At 45.0% G+C, this 24,796-nt stretch overlaps 1 protein-coding gene and 1 non-coding gene across 6 annotated transcripts in view; both read left to right on the top strand.

Annotated features, from left to right (window-relative positions):
- The window catches only part of REEP1 (receptor accessory protein 1), a 137,172-nt gene that overhangs the window by 46,187 nt on the left and 66,189 nt on the right, over positions 1 to 24,796 (top strand). For all 5 annotated transcript variants that reach the window (XM_055540327.1, XM_055540324.1, XM_055540325.1 and 2 more), the window contains exon 2: positions 12,176 to 12,248. In XM_055540327.1, coding sequence (XP_055396302.1) covers positions 12,176 to 12,248 — 73 coding nt within the window. The remainder of the gene's footprint in view (positions 1 to 12,175; positions 12,249 to 24,796) is intronic.
- Positions 4,453 to 4,525, top strand: TRNAG-CCC (transfer RNA glycine (anticodon CCC)). The gene has a single exon. It is a non-coding gene; the product is annotated as a tRNA-Gly (tRNA).

Here is a 24,796-nt window from a genome sequence, read left to right on the forward strand (position 1 = left end):
CCTGTTTGGAGAAGTTCTGCGTGCCACACAGTGAGACCAAGAGAAAAAGAGAAGGGTCTATAGGCAGGGGCTAGCAGAATCACATGCCACGTTGAGAAAGAAGGACACGGTTTGTTTATTTTTGGCTGAGATCAGCTTTGTTGTTGTTCAGTCGCTAAGTCATGTCCGACTGTTTGTGACCCCATGGACTGCAGCATGCCAGGCTTCCCTGTCCTTCACTGTCCCCCAGAATTTGCTCAAACTCATGTCCATTGAGTCGGGGATACCATCAACCATCTCATCCTCTGTTGCCCCCTTCTCTTGCCTTCATTCTTTCCCAGCATCAGGGTCTTTTCCAAAGATTCTTTGCATCAGGCCAAAGGATTGGAGCTTCAGCTTCAGCATCAGTCCTTCCAATGAATATTCAGAATTGATTTCCTTTAGGATTGACTGATTTGATCTCCTTGTAGTCCAAGGGACTTTCAAGAGTCATTTCCAGTGCCACAGTTCAAAAGCATCAGTCCTTCAGTGCTCAGCCTTCTTTATGAGATTCCTTGTCTTTATTATTAAAAAACAACTTATCTCTCATAGGCCATATGAAGATGAATAGTGATATTGCTTATAAAGAAGTTTGCACAGTCCCTGGTAACTAATGGATACTCAATAAATAAAGAAGAACTTATAAATCATAGTCATATAGTCTCCAAGGAGCCCAAATGCCCCGTGGGCCAGTTCTGCTGTTTTCCTGTTTTCTCCCTCTAGCCTTTTAGAAGGTCACAGTGGGTAAACAGAAGCGGGAGCCCAAGGGGTGGGACCCATGGCAACCAGAGCCCAGCTGGCTTGCCATGCCATGGGAACCTTGAGCTCTGTGCCCAGCCTGAGAAGCTCCCAGCTTAGGCTTGTGGATAACCACTGTGAGTAAGGACGTTCCCTACACAGCATGGTAAAGATTAGGCTTGCTCAGTTGCCTATAGCACCCAGGCCCATAGTATGTCCAAGACAGTCCTTTCAGAGCTATAGTATTAGCAGCCCCTAGAGGTGTGTTATGTTTTTTGCAAATTGTTGTTTTGTCATACATGGACCCTCCAATACCAGGAAGTTGTATCAAGCTTGGAGGCTAATGCCTGACCAGCTTTATGCATTTTTGGACACCAACACACACACACACACACACACACACACACACACGCTTACACTTATGAGTGTGAATTCTTCAAGATTTTCTTTTTAAGGTCAGGTTTTTTTAATCAATTTGATAAGTTTTATTTTATTTATTTACTTTAAAATTTTTTGCCTGCACTGTGTGGCATGTGGCCACACATGGGTTAGTTCCTTGACCAGGAATTGAACCTGTACCCCTTGCCTTTGGAAACATAGGTTCTTAACCACTTGACTGCCCCAGAGAAATCCCAGTACGAGTGTTTTAAGTGTGAATTTGAATTCTGAATTTTGATAAATGGACAGTTATGTAGCCACCACTGCAATCAAGATGCAAGAAGCTTCCATCATTTTCCATAATTCTTTCACTCTACTTTGTAGTCACCTCTCCCACCATCTCTAGTCCTTGCACAACCACTGATTTTTTTTTTATCCCTATAAACTTTCCTTTTTCAGAATAGCATATAAATGGAATCATACAGTGTATTGGTTTGGGGTTTGACTTTTTTCATGGAGTTGTAATGCATTTGGGACTCCAAATGCTTTTGATTGCAGCAAGTTGAGTGGTTCTGAGATCCACATGGAAAACCAATGGCATTCCTGTATAACATTAAAAACCAAGAGAAAATCTAATTTTAAAAACCCATAATACCATAAAAAAAAACTCTTGAAATATATACTTAAGAATAAAGAAAACAAAACAAGTCCAAGGTCTTTACAGAAAAATCTGTAGCATATCTTGAAAAGATGTTAAGGAAGACTCAGTAGAGGGGACAATGTTCATGAAAAGGAAACCCGATAAAGATGGTGACTCTTCCCAAGTAAATCTGTAATTTCAGTGTACTCTCAATCAGAACAGATAAAGTTTCTCATGGAACTTGACAAGCTGTCATGAAATTCATGTAGAAAATCTAAGGGCTAAGAATAGGCAAGACAGCATTAAGAATATCAGGATTTAGGGGACTTCCCTGGTGGTCCAGTGGCTAAGACACTGTGCTCCCAATGTAGGTTCGATCCCTGGTCAGGGAACTAGATCCCACATGCCACAACTGAGAGTTTGCATAGTGCAGCTAAAGGTCCCATATGCTGCAACTAAGACCCAGCACAGCCAAATAAATAAATATTTTTTAAAAAGAATATCAGGATTTATTATAAAGCTATGGAAATTAATACCCTGTGGTATAGGTGCATGGTTGGTCGGTAGACCAGGGTAAGGGAATGGAGAACTGAAATAATATCTATACATGTTAGAAAACATTACATGTAATGGTAGAATTGAAAATCAGTGGGAAAGAATTTGGTAATTGTTATTAGAACAGTTGGGATCCTGACAAAAAAGCATAAAGTTGAATCCCTAACTCATAACATACATAAAGATAAGTTACAGATGAATTAAAACCTAATAGTGAAAAAGTGAACCTTAAAAACTTTTATGACAAGATGTATGTGGCCAGGATTTTCTCAACAAGATATAAAAAAGCAAGCTATAAAAGACTGATATATTTATCATTTAAAATTTAAAACTTCTGTACAACAGAAGGGACCACAGCAAAGAAAGTTAAAAGGGCTTTTTATTGGGAAAAGATGTTTGCAATCCATATGTCCAAGGCATAATTTATACCCAGAATTCACAAAGAAGTCCTAAAAGTCAGTAAGAAAAAGATAAAGAACTGAATGGGATGGGGGAGGGAAGCAATATAAATAGTTCAGTTAAGGGGGCCAAATGGCCAAGAGGCATAAAATGTTAATTAACTTCACTTGCAATATGGATTGTTGCAAGGAAATATGGATTAAAACAAACTTGAGATACTGTTTCACATTCTTCAGATTGGCAAAAAAATTTTAAATCTGACTGTATTAGTTTGGCAAGAATGGAGAATCCTATGCCTTCCGATACAGGGGAACAGGTCTGATCCCTGGTTCAGGAAGATTCCACATGGCACGGAGCAGCTAGGCCTGTGTAAACTGCTGAGCCTGCATGCTTCTACTGAAGGCTGTGTGCGTGAAGCCAGTGCTTTGTAACGAGAGAAGCCACTGAAATGAGAAGCCCACTCACTGCAATGAAGAGTAGCCCCCTCCTCATTGTAACTAGAGAAAGCCCAAGTGAAGCAATGGGAACCTCATTGTAGCTAGAGAAAGCCCAAGTGAAGCAATGGGGACCCCCCCAAAAAAAGAATGGAGAACATCAGAACTCGTTTACACTGCAGGAAGGAGTAGAGAGTAGTATGACCTCTCTGGGGAGTGGTTTGGCATTGTTTGGAGGAAGGTGCTGTGCCCTGCAACTCGGCAGCTCCACACTGTGTGTAAACCCTAGAGTAAGTCCCACCGGCGCCCAGGGAGATTTGTATAAGAATGTTCATTCTGGCTCTGTTTGTAATAGTGACAACTTGGAAAGAACCGAAATATGCATCAATAGAATGGGTAAATAAGCTGTGATAAATTCACATAATGAAATAGTATACAGAGGTTTACAGTGAGCTAGAGTGACTTCCCTGGTGATCCAGTGGTTAAGAATCTGCCTTCCAGAAATAGATCACCAGTCCAGGTTCAACCCATGAGACAGGACGCTCAGGGCCGGTGCACTGGGATGACCCTGAGGGATGGGATGGAGAGGGAGGTGGGAGGGAGGTTCAGAATGGGGAACACATGTACACCCATGGCTGATTTGTGTCAATGTATGGTAAAAACCACTACTATATTGCAAAGTGATTAGCCTCCAATTAAAATAAATAAATAAATTAAAAAAAAAAAAAGAATCTGCCTTCCAATGCAAGGGATGTGGGTTTGATCTCCTGTCAGGGAACTAAGATCCCACACACCAACTAGAGAGCCTGCATACAGCAGCAAAGACCCAACACAACAAGAACAAAAAATGTCTAGAAAGACAAGTCTCAATACGGATCAAAAATTTCAAAACCATAAATTTGAATGAAGAAATATTTTGGTGGAATACATATAGTGTGATTCCATTTACATAGTGTTTAAATAGAAATACATTTTTGTCTGTTTCAGCATGGCTTACAGAGTTAGTAAAAATATTAGTGAGAAATAGTGAGAATGAGAAACACCGAATTCAGGAGGTTGCTTATTTGGGGGAAGGAAGGAAAGAAAAATATGAGAAAAGAGTACCTATAGGAGACTTCAGATCTCTCTCTCCTGTTTTAAGTTTTTTCCATCTTAAAAATTGTAGCATATTTATTGAAATGCCAGTAGGCACTCTAGCACCAAGGAGGACCCTTGTGTGACAGTAGAAAGTAAAAATGGTCTTGGAAATTAATTCTCTTGGAAAGTAATCAAAACTGATTCATAGGGACTTCCCTGGTGGTCCAGTGGCTAAGACTCTGTGCTCCCAATCCAGGGGACCCAGGTTCAATCCCTGGTCAGGGAACTAGATCCCACGTGCTGCAACCAAGAGTTCTCATGCTGCAGCTAAAGATCCTGCATGCCACGATGAAGATCTAAGATCCTGTGTGTCCCAACTGAGACCCAACACAGCCAAACAGATAGATAAAAATAGTAAATATTTTTAAAAATGGATTCATAAACTTTCATGGAAAAACCTACATAGGATGATAATCAGAAATTGTATATTTTGCATTGGTGCCAGGGGTGTATATTGCTGCCAATGCTGGGGTCCCAGCAGGGCTGGGAAATGGTGGAGCAGCTGGAAGCAGGGGTGACTGAGTGTTGAGGGGGGAACCTGTGGACTTGGCCAAGATGAGATCAGGCATGGGCTCACCCTCTGGGACCCTCCGCTGTTGTTTGGCTTGGCGAGCCCAGTGAGGGGCTCAGTGGGGCTCAGTCAGGCTTTCAACAGACCTCTTACCTGTCTTCTTGTGCTGTGCTAAGTCGCCTCAGTCGTGTCCAACTTTTGTGATCCCATGGACTGGCCATGGCTACTAGAGTAGCCTGCCAGGCTCCTCTGTCCATGGGATTCTCCAGGCAAGAACACTGGAGTGAGTTGCCATGCTCTCCCCCAGGGGATCTTTCCAATCCAGGGATCGAACCTGAGTCTCTTATGTCTCCTACATTGGCAGGCAGGTTCTTTACCACTAGCGCCACCTGGAAAGCCCTTTCTTCTTAGGAAATTTTAACTCCTTGGAAATTAACTGGAGAAAGAAGAGAGGCCCCTGGGTCCTACTCAAAGCAGTTATCTTATGTCATTTAAGCTGAAGGAAAGGAGCAGGGCCCAAGGATTGAAAAACAGCACCTAGACAAGGGTTTCTCCACCTTGGCACTTCTGATGTTATGGACCCAATCAGGCTTTGAGGGGCTGTCCTGTGTGTTGTGGGGTTGAACAACATCCTAGGCCTCCCCCAACAAGATGCTAGTAGCGTTCTCTGAGTTGTGATGACCTGCATGTTTCCAGATGTTGCCCAGATGTCCTACTCCCAGTTGGGAACTGCTGTCGCTGAGGTTAGCATTCACAGGAGGCCCATTGCCCACCCACACCCCGCCCCCCACCCTGCTGCAGCTGGGGGGAAGTGAAGGCGGCAACCTGGATGAAGGCCCCTAGTTTGGAGCAAGAGGAGGAATCAAGGGCAAAGATAGCAGGGATGCAGCAAGCAGATACATGGAGGCAGTAGGTTGGGTTGGGGGCTTCTGGGGAACAGTAAATGGCTGTGGGCAGAGGGTGGGTGGGTGCAGAGCTCTGTGGCTCTGGAGTGCCAGGTGGGACTCTGTTCACAGATAACCAGGTGGAGTGTGTGAGCACAGAGCCTGGTTTCCCCTCTACAGAAGACACTCAAGCCTTCTTCCTTCCTGCTCTTGAGCCAACCTTAAGCACTTAAGTGGCTTTATTCCTCCTAAGAATTGTACAGCTTCTCTCTTGACATTGTAGAGAGAGTTATGTGAATCTGAAGTGGGCTGAAGTTCCTTGGAGGTTGCAGTTGTTTGATATTTATTCATCCATCAGACATTCATCCAGCAGCCACTTGGGCAGGCGCTGTGTCAGGTGCTGGGGACCCCACTAATCAATCTCGCTGGCCTGGATGGTCTGACCCAGTCAGAACAGGCTGCCCTGGGAGAAGACAGTCAGCCTGTTGTCTGGCTGCCTGGGTCACATCCCACCTCAGCTCCTGGCTATTTGTCCCTGTAAGCCTCAGTGTCCTAATCTGTAAAATGGAGTAGTAAGAATTCTTCCCTGTAGAGGGAAATGGCAACCCACTCTGGTGTTCTTGCCTGGAGAATTCCATGGACAGAGAGGAACCTGGTGGGCTACAGTCCATGGGGTCGCAAAAAGTCAGACATGACTGAGCACCTAAGCACAAGAATTCTTAGGGCTTCCCTGGTGGCTCAGATGAAAAAGAATCTGCCTGCAATGCAGGAGACCTGGGTTTGATCCCTGGGTCGGGAAGATCCCTTGGAAAAGGGATTGGCAGCCCACTCCAGTATTCTTGCCTGGAGAATTCCATGGACAGAGGAGCCTGGTGGGCTACAGTCTATGGAGTCGCAAAGAGTCGGACATGACTGAGCAACTAACAATACAAAAATTCTTAGCCTGTATTGATGTTGAGAGGACCGAATAGACAGCTTGTAGAGCAGTGCCTGGCATGAGTGAGCACTCAGTGATATTAATATCATTATTTTTAATGTCTTATTATTAAAACTACGACATAAGAGCTGTAAGAGACTTAACAAGTGTCAAGAAAATCCTGAGAGACAACTGATCAAAGACGCACAGAAGTGGCTCCTTCTTAAAGGATTAGTGAGACTTTATGGAGGTGGGGTGGGGGGGTGGGGCGGGGTGGGAAAGGTGTGGAGTTGTGGGAAGGTCGTGCACTAAGATGCAGGCAGAAGAGCAAGCTGGGGGACTTCCCTGGTGGTCCAGTGGCTAAGACTCCAAGCTCCCAGTGCAAGGGGCCCGGGTTCTATCCTTGGTCAGGGAACTAGTCAGAGCTGAGTTCAAATGCTGCAAGTAAGACCTGACGCAGCCAAATAAATAAATTTTTTTTAGAAATTGAAGAAGAGGTAGCCAATAGGAAGTCACACGTTTAAAAAAAGTTTATTTTTATTCCTTTGGTTGTACTGGGTCTTAGTTGTGACATACAAGATCTTCCATTTTTAGTTGCAGCATCCAAACTCTTTAGTTATGGCATGTGGGATCTAGTTCCCTGATTGTGGATAGAACCTGGGCCCCCTCCTATGAGAGCATGAAATCTTAGCCACTGGCCTACTGAAAGGTTATTGCTGAGTCACAAAAGACGCTGGGATTCTTGGCCTCTGGAGGAGAAGAATTCAGCCTGGGGCCAATGACGAAGACAAGGCTTGATCACTCAGAGCTTTTGCATAATAAAGTTTTATTAAAGTATAAAAGAGATAGAGAAAGCTTCTGACACAGACATCAGAAAGGGGCAGAAAGAGTGGCCCCCCTGCTAGTCTTTAGCCAGATGTTATATAGCTACTAGCAAGCTGTTAATTATAGAAAGGAGATGTCTCAAAACTCAGAGTGGCACCAGGCCCCTCACCCACAACATTCATTTTGAGATAACATTGGCACTAGGTGAGTTATCCCGGGCAATAAAATGATTGACTTGAATCTTGAAGAAAGGCAGGTTTTCAAGTAAGTATATAGTTTCATTAACATAGATTAGGAGAACAATATATGAGTAAAATATACAGGTTTGTCAAGTCGGTTCTGAGGGGGAACCAACTTGAAGAAAGACAGAGTCTAGGATAAATACATAGTTCATTAACATAGCTTAAGATAAACATTTCCATAAGAAAAATGCATCGGTTAGCTCAAGGTTTGAGAAAAGTTAAGTTCAGGTAGAACCAGGTGTCATTATGGCAACACAGAATTTTAAGAGAAACCTTTTTAAAATTTGTATAGAGAAGGGGAAAAAAATCTAACACTTGTTTGTTTCCTCCTGCCTCTTAAGAGAAAGATAAAAAATGTCTGACACTTGCTGCCTATTGCCTCCGTTTGGAGACCCTGGCCTTCCTGCCTGTTACCCACTCTCTACCAGGGAGGTCCCAGGAAGTGACACGTGAGCATGCAAGCATGGCTCAGTGGGGAACAGCTGCTGGCCAGGAGGTTAGGGTTAGGTCCGGAGCTGAGGGAGGTGGGGAAAGAGAAGGGCCTGGCCAGAGGGACTTGCTATGAATGGACATCAATCTCAAACCCCTTTGGCATGGACCTGCTTCATTTATTTTTTCTCCAAATAGATTTAGGAGACCTTGCCCTTTTCATTCCATTCTCCCTCCTCTGGGCAGTGAAATACTGAGTCTAGTCCCTTACATGCCGGTGTTTCTGAGCTTTTGGAGACTGGAAAGCACAGGCACATTTATCTTGCTGTCCCTATGCTGTCAAAAGGGAGCCAGGTGGGGGGATGCTGGCAGCCATTCACATCTGAGTCCCCCAGGCAGACGGAGCACAGGCCTCCTTTGTCTTGGCCCTCGTGAAGCTTTCCACCTCTATGTCCACTTGGGGGGTGTCGCTGGCTTTGGGGTTCACAGAAGAGCTGATCCATGGGCTGTCAGGTGAAGATGCACTTTCCACCAGTCTCTCCTGCTGCTCATGCACTGCCTCAAGGCAGGGGCTGGACATCCTCCTGGCCGTTGCTGTTGTTCAGCCGCTCAGTCGCATCCGACTCTTTGCAACCCCATGGACTGCAGCATGCCAGGCTCCTCTGTCCTGGCAGACATGACTATTGACCAGGGCCTCTGTGCCAAAGGAGGGCATGTTTGTTTCTCCGGGGCCTGTGACGTTGTGCTGGAGGCTTTGTTGAAGCAGCCTGGTGCTGTCCAGCATCTCCTCACTATTGAGACCTCAGCCCCAAAGTCATGAGCGTCCCTTGGGTGGCTCTGACCCTTGCTTCACCACTTTATGAAATTTCCCAGAGGGAACATATATTTACCAAGCACTTCCTCTGCCCAAGGGGTGTGGGTTAGACTTGTAAGTAGACAGCATCAAGCCAACTTTGTGGAACTTGTCTTGTGGGAGAGACAGACATGGAAAAAACTGATGCAAGTGATATGGATCAGAGCTAAGAAAGGGGACCATCCAGGGTGTGGCAGTGAAGAACAGAAGAGGAACCTAATCTTCAGGGGATGCTGAGGTCAGGAAAGGTCTCATGGACGAAGAGAGATTCTCCAGAGTATCTGAGAATACTGCTTAGGGTGAAGCGGGGCTGGGTGTGGGGGGGGGGGAGGGGTTGGGGAAACCTCCTCCTCTGAGCTGACTTGTGACAGATCCCAGTGGATTTCCTTGGGCTGCCTGTGTCTTTGGCACTGTGGCCATCTTTTTTTTTTTTTTCTTTAATTAATTTTTTGACATTTTATTTGGCTGCACCAGGTCTTAGTTGCAACACACAGGATCTTGGATCTTTACTGTGGCATGCAGGATTTTTTTTAGTTGAGGCATTTGAACTCTTAGTTGTGGCATGTGGGATCCCTGACCAGGAATTGAACCTGGGCCCCCTGCATTGGACTCAATGGACATGAGTTTGAGCAAACTTTGGGAGATGGTGAAGGACAGGGAAGCTTGGCGTGCTGCAGTCCATAGGGTTGCAAACAGTCAGACATGACTGAATGACCAAACAACCCCTGCATTAGAAGCGCAGAGTCTTAGGCACCAGTCAGAGGAAGTCACCGTCTCCTTTTGAATTTTCTTGTTTTCTTTCAGACTATGTTTTTGTCCCTTTGGCTGTCTTATCTAGCTCCCTAGATACAATTTCAGCCTTCCCAGGGCGTGGCCTTGCTTTCCAAGGCAGTGGACAGTGTTGGTAAGGAGTCAGGCACAGAGGAGGCCAGTCTGGCTGGGTCCCTTCCCCTCCTTTATCCTTACTGGTCATGGAACTAGGCAAGCTCAGACTAGCTGCTCCAGCCTCAGTGCCCTGTCTATGGACAAGGTTCTTGTTACCAAGGCTGTCTGAGCTCATGTCTGCAGAGCACTTAGGGCAGGGCCTGTGTAAGTCAAGGTTACAAAACCCTTTCCCCTTCCCATTCAGCACCAGAAACAGACTTGGTTCAGTTAGCTTTCTGTTTTTCCATGGAAACCTGATGAATGTGGACTGTCAAGGTGTTACCTGCAACAGCTTATTGTAAAACTAAGCCCTCCTTGATAAATAGCATCTGATGGGAGTTCTCTGTATGACCCCCCATGATGAACCAGCCATGGCTTTGGGCTTCCTGAGTGTGGTGTCTCCTTGCATGGCTCTGTCCATAGGGTTGTCACATGAGATGCTGGCCCTTATGGGGACAGAGCCAGGATGGTATAACAGCTGGCACCTGAATTGACACGTAGAGGTGACTTCACCTGTCGGGTGAAAGGATGAAACTCTTCCAGCTCCAGCATCCTGTCAGTTCATTCATTGAAAAATATCTACTGAGGGGACTTCCCTGGTGGTCCAGTGGTTAAGAATCCACCTGCCAATGTAGGGGACATGTGTTCGATCCCTGGTCTGGGAAGATCCCACATGGCACAGGGCAACTAAGCATGACAGCTACTGAACCTGTGCTCTAGAGCCTGCAAGCTGCAACTACTGAAGCCTGCATACCCTAGAGCCTGTGCTCCACTACAAGAGAAGCCACCACAATGAGAAGTCCGAGCACCACAACTAGAGAGTGGCCCCCACTCACCACAACTAGAAAAAGCCTATGCACAGCAATGAAGACCCAGCACAGCCAAAAATAAATAAATGAATAAAATTAAAATAATAATTATTAAAGTATCTATTGAGTCTCCTATGTGGAAGGTGCTGGAAACACTGTTGAACAAAACAGATCCATTCTGTGCCCTGAGGCACTTAGAGTCCAATTAGGGGATGCTGTCAATCAAAACATCACGTGTCCTGATCAAATTGTATATCATGCTTTGAGAGTGTAGTGGGAAGATTTAACTTAGGGGGAGAGGTCAGGGAAGGCTTCCAGGAGGAGGTCATATGGAGCTGGCATTTGATGAGTGAATAGGTACCAACCTGACAAAGAAGGAGGTGGGGGTGGTGGTGCAGATTCCAGAAGGAAAGGACAGGCAAAGACTCGATGGTTGGGGGTGGGGAAGGGACAAAGTAGAGAGAATGAGGGCAAGTGGAGCTATGCTATGCAGAGTCTGATTATTTAATGACCTGGTGCATGGCCCCAGGAGAGATGACTCAGTGAGAGCTGAAGCCCAAACATCACACTGGTGTCATTATTTTTGCTTCTACATCTTCAGAGCAGTGGGAAGCAGGTTATTGCAAGGTGGGGATTGTCTGGTGGGAGAAAGGGTTGGCTTGATTGGATTTACAAACTGAACAGCTGATTCTGACTGCAGGATGCTGAAATCCAGTCTGAAGGGAATAAATTTGAAGAAACTTGGAGTGATGCAGTTTTGGTAGCAAAGGAAGCCCAAGGTGTAGGTGGGCTTAAGAGAGCATCTGAAGGAGATTAGCAGCAGGGAGGAACATTGGGCCTTTTAAAAACATATGTGTAATTATTAATTTTTAGTTTTGGCTGTGGTCTATCTTCGTGGCTGCAAGGACTCTTTCCTAGTTGCAGAGAGTGGGGACTGCTCCTCCTTGTGGTATGTGGGTTTCTCATTGTGGTGGCTTCTCTTTCTTTGGAGCACAGGCTCTAGGTGCACAGGCTTCAGAAGTTTCAGTGTGCAGGCTTGGTTGCTCCGTGGCATGTGAGATCTTCTCGGACCAGGGATGGAATCTGTGTCCCCTGCATTGGCAGGTGGATTCTTATTCACTGGACCACCGGGGAAATCCACTGGGCCTTTAATTTCAGGGGTCTTGGCTGCTCAGCTTGGTTTCCCACCTCCAGAGCCCCCGAACCTCTCATTTTTGGCTTCCATGACCCCAAACCACCCTCCTGTGTTGCAAAATGACAGATTGAAGGAAGGTGGGTGTGGAGTTGTAACAGGTCATAGAGGTTCCTAAGCACGTCCTAGCCATGAGCAGAAACGCTTCAGGGCCTTCAGAAAAATAACCAAGCCCCACAGAAGCATGTTCTGTAGTTCAGAGGATGCTATGGCACTGAAGACAACATTTTCCATCAAACAGAATGAATGAAAATCACATTTCTCATTTTTTTCTCTCTCTCTTCCCTCCAGGCTAATATTTGGCACTCTTTACCCTGCATATTATTCCTACAAGGCTGTGAAGTCAAAGGACATTAAAGAATATGTAAGTAGCACAATTTTTGAGTGGGTAGGGTGAGTTATGATGGGGTTAAATGGGGGAGGCCGAGCGTGAAGTGGGGGCAGGGCAGATGCCCTCTTTGGTGGGTACTGGGAGCAGGGCGGTACAGTGACCTGCCAGATGTCACTCAGGAGTCCTCTCCTTTAACCCTGCTAACCTTTAGCCAGGTTAAAGGAGATTTCATGCCCTTTTAAGAAGAGTCATGAGAATGCATGGAGTGAGGTGGAGGCCATAGGAAAAGAGATAATTGCATAGTCACACAATTTTTTCATTGACTGGTGGTCATGACTGTGACATAATGAAGCATTATTTTAAACAAATGAATATGCTGAGTAACAGAGGTGTTACAAGTAGAGTGTGGAAGTGATGAGAGCGGGGAGGCCTGGCAAGAGGAAATGGTAGCTAGAGTTGGAGACTGCCAGAGGCCACAGGCCGTGGGCTTGGAAGCATGACTTCATCTCTCTGAGTGTCAGTTTCCTTGTCTGGAGCGGAAGGCAATGTTACTGGGAAACAGTCTTGCACTGGGGGCAGGGGCTCGGATCCTAATGTCCAGCAGACCTGGTTCAGCAGCTCTGAACCCCACTCCACTTCTGTGGTTTGAACATCCCACGATCTAAGCACTGTTGCTTAATAAACTTTTAGAGAACAGGAGCTATCATCCTCCTGTGGCTGAACCATCTTCCACATATACCTCCTATACCATCTTCCACAGCACCTGGCCGAGGCTGGACACACAGGTAGAGGATCAGGAGAACTTACTGGTGGGAGGGTTGTGTCACTGTTGGGTGATCTGGGTGGCCCAGTCACAGCCCTAAATGTTCTGGGCACCTCCAGGCAGGAGAATCGTCAGACTACCACTGATTGACAAAAGCCTGTGGGAAGTGGAGGGTAGGGGGTGTCCCTCCCCAGAGAGGACAGAATCCTCCATCAAAGTACAAAGGATAGAGATTTTTGTCATCAAAAGACTGAAGTTAAGTCCTGGCTCCGATGTTTGATTGACTCAATACTAGATAAGAACTTTAACTTCCAAGAGCCTCGATTTCCTCATCTGAACAATGGGTTGATATCAATAGTCCCAGCCCTTAGCGTTGGGAGGGACAAAGGATCTTTGCTCTCCTTTCACTCAGAAGAGGTCACTTGGCAAGTTAGGCACAGCTAAAGAAATCATTCAGAGCAGTAACCTGCTCTGAAGTTATTTTCTTGACTTTCCCAGGATGTCTTTAGGATGGAAGCAGCCGCCTCTAGATCAGCTCAGCCAGACCTGCCTCCACCCTTCAGAGCTTCCCAGAATGGCTTGCCTGGCTTGCATTTGCTACCATGCAGGGGATCCAAATGGGGCATGTCCCCTCTGGAGGCTGGGTCCCTGAAAAGTGTGTGTGAAGGAATCTCAGAGTGTGAACTATAAATAGCAGTGAAGTTGCATGTACAGAACCTCATGATTCCTAGTTGACTTGGCCCAGGGAACAGCACTGGGCAGCCTCCTCCACGTCTCCCTCCCTTTCTCTGACCCCTTCCAGCCGGGGATGCAGGGATGCTGTGCCAAGGAAGGAGGCGAAACTGGGGTCACCGTGGTTCAAGGTCTGATCCTCCGCTTTGCAGGGGTACAAAACTTAATTCTGTCTGCTTATCCGGGAGACAGTGAACCCCGGGGAATTGTTTTGTTCTGACTAAACTCAAGGGAGCCTGGTGTAGGACTAGAATGGCAATTCATTAATTTAAACTGAAAAATATAAGTGACAGGCAGAGCAGCTGTTTATGTTGGCCGTGCTGTTCTCAGGAGAGAAAGCTTGAGAGTTAAGATTAGCCAGTTTCTTGGTAAAAATGGAACTGCAAGGAAAGAGCCCAGTGGTATTAAGAGAGACTCCTTTCCTTTTTCTGGAATCTCTCACATGCCTTCAACTCACACACTTGCGTGCACACTTACACATTCTCTCAAACTCAGACTCACACTCACTTCTTTCCTTCCTTTTGACCAACAGACTCCTTTGTCCGAGAGAGAAACCTGAAAGCTTCCTTTGACTCCTGCCTCTCCTCACCACCCATCCCCACCCACACACCCAGCGGGTAACTACGAACCTCCATCTCTATAGTCCCAATAATCTTTCAAACCAGGTCTCCCCTTCTGTGCTGCCCTCTCTCTTCAATGAGATCTTCCCTGGTGGCTCAGACGGTAAAGAAACCACCTGCAGTGCAGGAGACCCAGGTTCGATACCTGGGTCAGGAAGATCTGTTGGAGAAGGGAATGGCCTCCCACTCCAGTACTCTTGCCTGAAGAATTCCAAGGACAGAGGAGTGTAGCAGGCCACAGTCCTTGGGGTCACAAAGACTCGTCAGACATGACTGAGAGACTAATACTTTCTCTTCAATGAGGCTCTCATCATTGTTCCCCTGAATATCCCAGTGGCCTCCCATATCCTTTTTTTTATTGCCCCTGTAACAAATTACTATGAGCTTCATGGCTTAAAAGAACACAAATGCAGGCCTCCCCAGGTGGTCCAGTGGTTAGGACTCCGTGCTTCCATTGCAAGGGCACAAGTTTGATCCCTGGTCGGGGAACAAAGGTACCCCAAGTCCTATGTACAGCCGCCCCCCCACCCCTGCCAAAAAAAAGACCAAAACCAACTAAACCAAAAAAGCAAAAATGTACTATCTCACAGTTCTGGAGGTCAAGTCAGATGGGTGTCCCTGGTTGAAAGCAAGCCTCCATCTGGAGGCTGTAGGGGAGAGCCCACTTCCTCACCTTTTTGAGTTCCTGGAGGCCACCTGCATGCCGTGGCTTGAGCCTCTTCCTGCACCTTCAGGGTCAGCAGTGTTGTGCTCTGGCCACAGCTGAGAAAGGTTCTCTACTTGTAAGGATTCCTGTGATTACATTGGGCCTGCCTGGTTAATCCAGGGTAATCTTTCCATCTGAAAGCCCTTAACTTAATAACTGCCAAGTCCCTTTCATCATATAATGTAACAAATGCACCCCGGTTCTGGGGATGAGAAAGAGGACATTGGGGGTGGAGGCTGTTGTTCTGCCCACCGGATCCCTCACTGCTTCCTCCGCCTCCTGTCTCTCATGCTCTGTTGTCTACATCATGCCTACAAGCCCTTGATAAATGGAAATCTATTCATTTCACTCCCCCTGGGTCCTTTAATGGCTACTTACCCCTGCAGGATTAAGTCCAAACTCCATTAGATAATGTTGAACCTTGTTGACCTTGCTCCTTCCTACTTTCTAGCCACATCTCTACAAGCCTTCAGCGCTCCTGAGTTCAGCACCCAAGGAGTGGTCTGTGGACTGGCATTATCCCACATCAGCTGGGAGCTTGTTGGAACTTGGAACCTCAAGCCCTACCCAAACCTCCGAAATAAAAATTGGCATTTAAAAAAATTATCATTTAAATTTATTTTTATTGTATTTATTTACTTTCAATTTTTTAATATTTATTGGAGTATAGTTGATTTATAATGTTGTGTTAGTTTCAGGTGTACAGGTAACTACTCAAAAATCTGCATTTTTAACAAGATCCTTAATTTGAGAGACACTGCTCTCGACATTCATAGCTTTTTATGTCTTTCCAGACTTACTACACTAGTCAAGGTTTGATGGGCAGATGCTTAAACAGAAAGGAACTTATAGGGCTTCCCTGGTGGCTCAGATGGTAAAGAATCTGCATGCAATTCAGGAGACCTGGGTTTGATCCCCGGGTTAGGAGGATCCCTGGAAGAGGAAATGGCAACCCACTCCAGTATTCTTGCCTAGAGAATTACATGGATAGAGAGGCCTGGTGAGCTATAGTCCATCGGGTCAAAAAGAGTCAGACACAACTGAATGACTAACACTTTCACTTTCATAGAATTAACTAGAAGGCTGGGGAAAGATACTCAGAAATCGAGGAAGATCCCAGAAGGCTGGGTGATGGCCAAGCTTGTGCTGCAGGAAGGGTCTGTTTAGGAATCTGCTGCCCAGGTCGCCACTACCAAACTGGCTGCCAGCTGCCCATGCCTTTGGGATATTCTTGCCTTTGGAACATTCCATGATGATTCAAAACCCTGGATAGGGACATTTGATTTTTCCAAGTCTGGGTAATAGACTTTGGCTTCCATAAAGACCCACATGCTGGGAGATGCCCTCCAGATTAGAAGGCTTTGGATGCTAGTAGTTCATAATTTTGGGGGGCACACCACAAGGCGTGCAGGATCTTAGTCCGCTGACTAGGGATTAAACATGTGTCCCTGCAGTGCAACCCAGGGGACTGCCAGGGAAGTCCCTGGACGCTCGTAGTTTTAAAAATACACACACACACCCTACACCTCAGAGATGCTGCATGTTTGGTTTCAGACTACAACAATAAAATGAGTATCACCAAAAAGTGACTCACATGCACTTTTTAGTTTCCGAAAGCATACAGAACTTGTGTTTACACTATGCTATAGTCTATTAGGTGTGCAATAACATTATGTCTAAGAAACTATCAGATCAGATCAGATCAGTCAATCAGTCGTGTCCGACTCTTGGCGACCCCGTGAATCGCAGCACGCCAGGCCTCCCTGTCCATCACCAACTTCTGGAGTTCACTGAGACTCGCATCCATTGAGTCAGTGATGCCATCCAGCCATCTCATCCTCTGTCGTCCCCTTCTCCTCTTGCCCCCAATTCCTCCCAGCATCAGAGTCTTTTCCAATGAGTCAAGTCTTCGCATGAGGTGGCCAAAGTACTGGAGTTTCAGCTTTAGCATCATTCCTTCCAAAGAAATCCCAGGGCTGATCTCCTTCAGAATGGACTGGTTGGATCTCCTTGCAGTCCAAGGGACTCTCAAGAGTCTTCTCCAACACCACAGTTCAACAGCATCAATTCTTCGGTGCTCAGCCTTCTTCACAGTCCAACTCTCACATCCATACATGACCACAGGAAAAACCATAGCCTTGACTAGACGAACCTTTGTTGGCAAAGTAATGTCTCTGCTTTTGAATATGCTATCTAGGTTGGTCGTAGCTTTCCTTCCAAGGAGTAAGCGTCTTTTAATTTCATGGCTGCAGTCACCATCTGCAGTGATTTTGGAGCCCAGAAAAATAAAGTCTGACACTGTTTCCACAGTTTCCCCATCTATTTCCCATGAAGTGGTGGGACCGGATGCCATGATCTTCGTTTTCTGAATGTTGAGCTTTAAGCCAACTTTTTCACTCTCCACTTTCACTTTCAACAAGAGGCTTTTGAGTTCCTTTTTACTTTCTGCCAAAAGGGTGGTGTCATCTGCACATCTGAGGTGATTGATATTTCTCCTGGCAATCTTGATTCCAGCTTGTGTTTCTTCCAGTCCAATGTTTCTCATGATGTACTCTGCATAGAAGTTAAATAAACAGGCTGACAATATACAGCCTTGACGAACTCCTTTTCCTATTTGGAACCAGTCTGTTGTTCCATGTCCAGTTCTAACTGTTGCTTCCTGACCTGCATACAAATTTCTCAAGAGGCAGATCAGGTGGTCTGGTATTCCCATCTCTTTCAGAATTTTCCACAGTTTGTTGTGATCCACACAGTCAAAGGCTTTGGCATAGTCAATAAAGCAGAAATAGATGTTTTGCTGGAACTCTCTTGCTTTTTCCATGATCCAACGGATGTTGGCAATTTGATCTCTGGCTCCTCTGCCTTTTCTAAAACCAGCTTGAACATCAGGAAGTTCACGGTTCACATATTGCTGAAGCCTGGCTTGGAGAATTTTGAGCATTACTTTATTAGCGTGTGAGATGAGTGCAATTGTGCAGTAGTTTGAGCATTCTTTGGCATTGCCTTTCTTTGGGATTGGAATGAAAACTGACCTTTTCCAGTCCTGTGGCCACTGCTGAGTTTTCCAAATTTGCTGGCATATTGAGTGCAGCACTTTCACAGCATCATCTTTCAGGATTTGGAATAGCTCAACTGGAATTCCATCACCTCCACTAGCTTTGTTCATAGTGATGCTTTCTAAGGCCCACTTGACTTCACATTCCAGGATGTCTGGCTCTAGGTCAGTGATCACACCATTGTGATTATCTGGGTCATGAAGATCTTTTTTGTACAGTTCTTCTGTGTATTCTTGCCATCTTTCCTTAATATCTTCTGCTTCTGTTAGGTCCATACCATTTCTGTCCTTTATCGAGCCCATCTTTGCATGAAATGTTCCTTTGGTATCTCTGATTTTCTTGAAGAGATCCCTAGTCTTTCCCATTCTGTTATTTTCCTCTATTTCTTTGCATTGATCGCTGAAGAAGGCTTTCTTATCTCTTCTTGCTATTCTTTGGAACTCTGCATTCAGGTGTTTATATCTTTCCTTTTCTCCTTTGCTTTTCACTTCTCTTCTTTTCACAGCTATTTGTAAGGCCTCCCCAGACAGCCATTTTGCTTTTTTGCATTTCTTTTCCATGGGGATGGTCTTGATCCCTGTCTCCTGTCACGAACCTCATTCCATAGTTCATCAGGCACTCTATCTATCAGATCTAGGCCCTTAAATCTATTTCTCACTTCCACTGTATAATCATAAGGGATTTGATTTAGGTCATACCTGAATGGTCTAGTGGTTTTCCCTACTTTCTTCAATTTCAGTCTGAATTTGGCAATAAGGAGTTCATGGTCTGAGCCACAGTCAGCTCCTGGTCTTGTTTTTGCTGACTGTATAGAGCTTCTCCATCTTTGGCTGCAAAGAATATAATCAATCTGATTTTGGTGTTGACCATCTGGCGATGTCCATGTATAGAGTCTTCTCTTGTGTCGTTAGAAGAGGGTGTTTGCTATGACCAGTGCATTTTCTTGGCAAAACTCTATTAGTCGTTGCCCTGCTTCATTCTGTACTCCAAGGCCAAATTTGCCTGTTACTTCAGGTGTTTCTTGACTTCCTACTTTTGCATTCCAGTCCCCTATAATGAAAAGGACATCTTTTTTGGGTGTTAGTTCTAAAAGGTCTTGTAGGTCTTCATAGAACCGTTCAACTTCAGCTTCTTCAGCATTACTGGTTGGGGCAAAGACTTGGATTACTGTAATACTGAATGGTTTGCCTTGGAAACGAACAGAGATCATTCCGTCGTTTTTGAGATTGCATCCAAGTACTGTATTTTGGACTCTTTTGTTGACCATGATGGCCACTCCATTTCTTCTGAGGGATTCCTGCCCACAGTAGTAGATATAATGGTCATCTGAGTTAAATTCACCCATTCCAGTCCATTAGAGTTCGCTGACTCCTAGAATGTCGACATTCACTCTTGCCATCTCTTGTTTGACCACTTCCAATTTGCCTTGATTCATTTACCTGACATTCCAGATTCCTATGCAATATTGCTCTTTACAGCCTCGGACCTTGCTTCTATCACCGGTCACATCCACAGCTGGGTGTTCTTTTTGCTTTGGCTCCTTCCCTTCATTCTTTCTGGAGTTATTTCTCCACTGATCTCCAGTAGCATATTGGGCACCTACTGACCTGGGGAGTTCCTCTTTCAGTATCCTATCATTTTGCCTTTTCATACTGTTCATGGGTTTCTCAAGGCAAGAATACTGAAGTGGTTTGCCATTCCCTTCTCCATTCCCTTCTCTAAGAAACTATATACACCTTTATTCAAAAATAATGCTGTTGGAAAAATGGTGCCAGTATATCTGCTTAACTACAAATTTTCAGTTTGTGAAAAAACTCAATGTCTGCAAAGAACATTTAAAAAATAAACAATAAAAGGAGATATGCCTGTATATTATATATATGAAAATATATAGTGATCTATATTACAGTTATTTCCTAGGCTGCACAACATCTGCATCCACTCCTTTACCTAGGTTTTGGCTTTTAAAAAATCCTTTCAGAACAAATGGAAGATGGAACACCCTTGATGAAATATTCTTCAGAGAAGATCAGGAGACCACTTGAGGCAGGAATAAAACTCCTCGCCAGTTCTTTCCAGGCTGGGACACACAGTTTTGAGAGGCACAGTCCCACTGTGTCTGCCTTTGCCTCGCAAAGCAACAAAGCTATTTTTTTCTGCTTCACCCCAAAACAAAACAAATTCTTCCAGTAAGAATTCTATACCATCTTCTTGCCAAATCCAAATTTCTTCATTTGAGTCCAGCTCCAGATCCATATCTCTGGCAAAGTCCTCTCTTCTTCGGGCTCTGACAGGATTCAACCTTAATAGTAAACACTCTAAAAATTAAATTGCCAAGTGAACCATCACTGGCAGAGCCCATGTACTATGTTAAGGGGAGAAGGAGAATAAATAAAAATAAAATTAGTTAAAATATTTAAATCTATACATGACACAGAAAGAAAGAAAATATGAATAGAAGCTAGAGCCCTTATTTAAGTCAGTGGTCATGAGTTCATGCTTGGTATGTATGTCTTTGTTCATATGCCAGCAAATTTGGAAAACTCAGCAGTGGTCATAGGACTGGAAAAATTTAAGTCTTCATTCCAATCCCAAAGAAAGGCAGTGCCAAAGAATGTTCAAAGTACCACACAATTGCACTCATCTCACATGCTAGTAAAGTAATGCTCAAAATTCTCCAAGCCAAGCTTCAACAGTACGTGAACCATGAGCTTCCAGACGTTCAAGCTGGATTTAGAAAAGGCAGAGGAACCAGAGAGCAAATTGCCAATATCAGCTGGATCATGGAAAAAGCAAGAGAGTTCCAGAAAAGCATCTATTTCTGCTTTATTGACTATGCCAAAGCCTTTGACTGTGTGGATCACAACAAACTGTGGAAAATTCTGAAAGAGATGGAAATACCAGACCACCTGACTTGCCTCTTGAGAAACCTGTATGCAGGTCAGGAAGCAACAGTTAGAACTGGACATGGAACAACAGACTGATTCCAAGTTGGGAAAGGAGTACATCAAGGCTGTATATTGTCACCCTGGCCCATTTAACTTATACACAGAGTACATCATGAGAAATACTGGGCTGGATGAAGCACAAGCTGGAATCAAGATTGCCAGGAGAAATATCAATAACCTCAAATATGTAGATGACACCACCCTTAATGGCAGAAAGCAAAGAACTAAAGAGCCTCTTGAAGAAAGTGAAAGAGGAGAGTGAAAAAGTTGGCTTAAAACTCAACTTTCAAAAAACCAAGATCATAGCATCCAGTCCCATCACTTCATGGCAAAAAGACAGGGAAATGGTGAAACAGTGACAGACTTTATTTTTGGGGGCTCCAAAATCACTGCAGATGGTGACTGCAGCCATTAAATTAAAAGATGCTTACTCCTTGGAAGAAAAGTTATGACCAACATAGACAGCATATTAAAAAGCAAAGACATTACTTTGCCAACAAAGGTCCATCTAGTCAAAGCTATGGTTTTTCCAGTAGTCATGTATGGATGTGAGAGTTGGAGTATAAAGAAAGCTGAGGGCAGAAGAATTGATGCCTTTGAACTGTGGTGTTGGAGAAGACTCCTGAGAGTCCTTTGGACTGCAAGGAGATCCAACCAGTCCATCCTAAAGGAAATCAGTCGTGAATGTTCATTGGAAGGACTGATGCTGAAGCTAAAACTCCAATACTTTGGCCACCTGATGCGAAGAACTGACTCATCTGAAAAGACCCTGATCCTGGGAAAGATTGCAGGTGGGAGGAAAAGGGGACGACAGAGGATGAGATGGTCGGATGGCATCACCAACTCAGTGGACATGAGTTTGAGTAAACTCTGGGAGTTGGTAATGGACAGGGAGGCCTGGCGTGCTGCAGTCCCTGGGGTCGCAAAGAGTCGGACATGACTGAGCAACTGAACTGACTGAATTTAAAAAGGGGTGAAATCATGATTTTTATACAAATATAAAATTAACACATGTTGAAAATTTTACTTAACTCACTGAGTAATGTGGGGACCAATAAGGTGTTAAAAAAGAAATCAGTCCAAAGGAGACTCCAAAGAACAGATATATATGTAAGCAATGAGGTATGATGAAATGTTTGTTCATAGATATTCAACTGATTTCTTGGGAAATGTGATCATTGGACCCAGTTGTATCTCCATTGGACAAAATTATTGTTCACCTCTATAGACTAAATTATCTGCATTGCAATCAGTTTTCAATAACTCACAAAGTTGTAAAATAACTCAAAGATATTGTAAAACAAGACACCTGCAGAGTTAAAATAATTCAGGAGGCTGGCTGCTCTGGCTAGCACCTAGCAGTCCACAGGACACCCATTCCGAAGTCTTTCACAGCTTTTCCTATTACTTCCCTTTTCCACCATCTAGTCCATGCTCCCTGTGCCTTCAACTTTAGTGAGTGTGGTTTCTTCTCCAAGTGGTAGTGTTAGTGGCTCAGTTGTGTTGGACTCTTTGCAACCACATGGACAGTAGCCTGCCAGGCTTCTCTGTCCATGGGATTTCTCAGGCAAGAATCCTGGAGTGGGTTGCCATTTCTTTCGCCAGGGCATCTTCCCAACCCAGGGATTGAACTCAGGTCTCCTGCATTGCAGGCAGATTCTTTACCATCTGAGCCACCAGGGAAGCCCTTTTTTCTTCTCCAAGGTTGTGACCTAAATCTTCATTCCTGGGGAATCTGAGGCCTTAGTGGTCTTGCTCTGGAGGGTTGTAGTAATGATCCGTTGACTTTTACCTCTGAACAAAACAATGCTTGCAGATCCCCTAGAGCAGAGATTCCCAATCCCCAGGCCACAAGCCTGTATTCATGGCCTGTTAGGAACCAGGCCACACAGCAGGAGGTGGGCAGTAGGCAAGCAAGTGAAGCTTCATTTGTATTTATGGCTGCTCCCCATCTCGCACATTATCGCCTGAGCTCCACCTCCTATCAGATCAACAGTGGCTTTAGATTATCATAAAAGCACAAACCCTACTGCACTTGAACCATCCTGAAACCACCCGCCAACCCCCATCCATGGAAAAATTATCTTCCACGAAATTGAAATTGGTCCCTGGTGCCAAAAAAGTTGGGGATGGCTGCCCTAAAGGATTCTTAACCTCCATCCAACCTCCTTCCCACCACATGTGTAATAGCAACTCTAGTTCCCCTTCATAAGCAGTATCAGTTACCCTACCAAAGCCCAGTTCAGTTCAGTTCAGTCACTCAGTCGTGTCTGACTCTTTGCAACCCCATGGACTGCAGCATGCCAGGCCTCCCTGTCCAACACCAACTCCCGGAGTGTACCCAAACTCATGTCCATTGAGTCAATGATGCCATCCAACCATCTCATCCTCGATCATCCCCTTCTCTCTCACCTTCAATCTTGAAAAGACCAGCATCAGAGTCTTTTCAAATGAGTCAGCTCTTTGCATCAGGTGGCCAAGGTATTGGCGTTTCAGCTTCTGCATCAGTCCTTCCAATAAATATTCAGGACTGGTTTCCTTTAGGATGGACTGGTTGGATCTTCTTGCAGTCCATAAGCCCTTTATTATCTGTTTCCTAGTGACACGGTGGCCTTGAAATGGCCAGGTGACCTTCTAGTCTCTGCTTGCACTTCATCAGAACCATTTTATATCCCTGGTGAAAGCATCCATCCTTCAAGCACTAAAATTATTAAAGACCAGAGCTCAGAAGTTTGAGGATGAGAATTGAAGTGTTATGAGTGGGTTAGACCAGTGATTCTCAAACTTTAACATGCATATGAATAAGCAGAGAGTTTTATTAAAATGTAGAACTGATCCATTAGCTCTGGAGTGGGATCTGAGATGCTACACTTCTAACAAGCTGATTCTACATTTCTAACAAACTCCTTGGGGATTCTAATGTTGCAGTCTCATGAACCACACTTTGAATTGCAGGGAGCTAGCATTAGGCCTAATCCTAAGAAACAGCACCCTCATTTCCTTGGTTCCTGAACCTTTAGATTCTGGCTAAGATGCAGTACCATGTGTTGGTCACTAGTTCAGAGAGGAAACTGCATTGTCTAGGAGAGCATAGCAACTTCCCAGAATGCTAATTCCCATCTGGTTCTTTTCTGGCACTCTCCTAAGCTCTTGCAGCATTGTATAAGGCCAGCTGCTTCTGGGCAATGGGATACATGATTAGATCAGAGATTCCCCGAGACATCAGCCTATTGTTGCATTTCTTTGGCTGTAAAAGAGAGCCTTTGGTCAGAGGCAGTGTTGGCTGTGTGTGTGCACTCAGTCGTGTTTGACTCTTTATGACACCATGGATTGCAGCCTGCCAAGCTCCTCTCATGGGATTGTTGGGTGGAATATATCAAAATGAGAAGGATACTCAATGGAGTCCACAGTTTGTTGTGTGGATGCCAGAAACATGGCAGTGGGGAAAACAAGCCCTCATGCCCAATGAATGAATATTCCAGAAAGACTCTGTGCTCCCCTTTCTATGAAGAAAGGGGCTTGGTATGATGGCCTGCTCCCAGGAGGCTGGCTGGTGCCTTGAATTATGGTGCCATCCTAGAGATGCTTAGTCACTGCTGTTGGCAACTTGGTGTCTGAGCAGTGGTCATGACCAGGTCATCCTTGGTGAGAGAAATGCACATTGCTGAGCCAGTGTGTTTCCTCTGTCCACATGACCACTGCTACTGATCAAGCAATATCATGCCTGAAGTAAAAGGCTCACAGACATCTACAGAG

Source organism: Bubalus kerabau, chromosome 11, assembly GCF_029407905.1.
Source record: "Bubalus kerabau isolate K-KA32 ecotype Philippines breed swamp buffalo chromosome 11, PCC_UOA_SB_1v2, whole genome shotgun sequence".
NCBI lineage: Eukaryota > Metazoa > Chordata > Mammalia > Artiodactyla > Bovidae > Bubalus > Bubalus kerabau.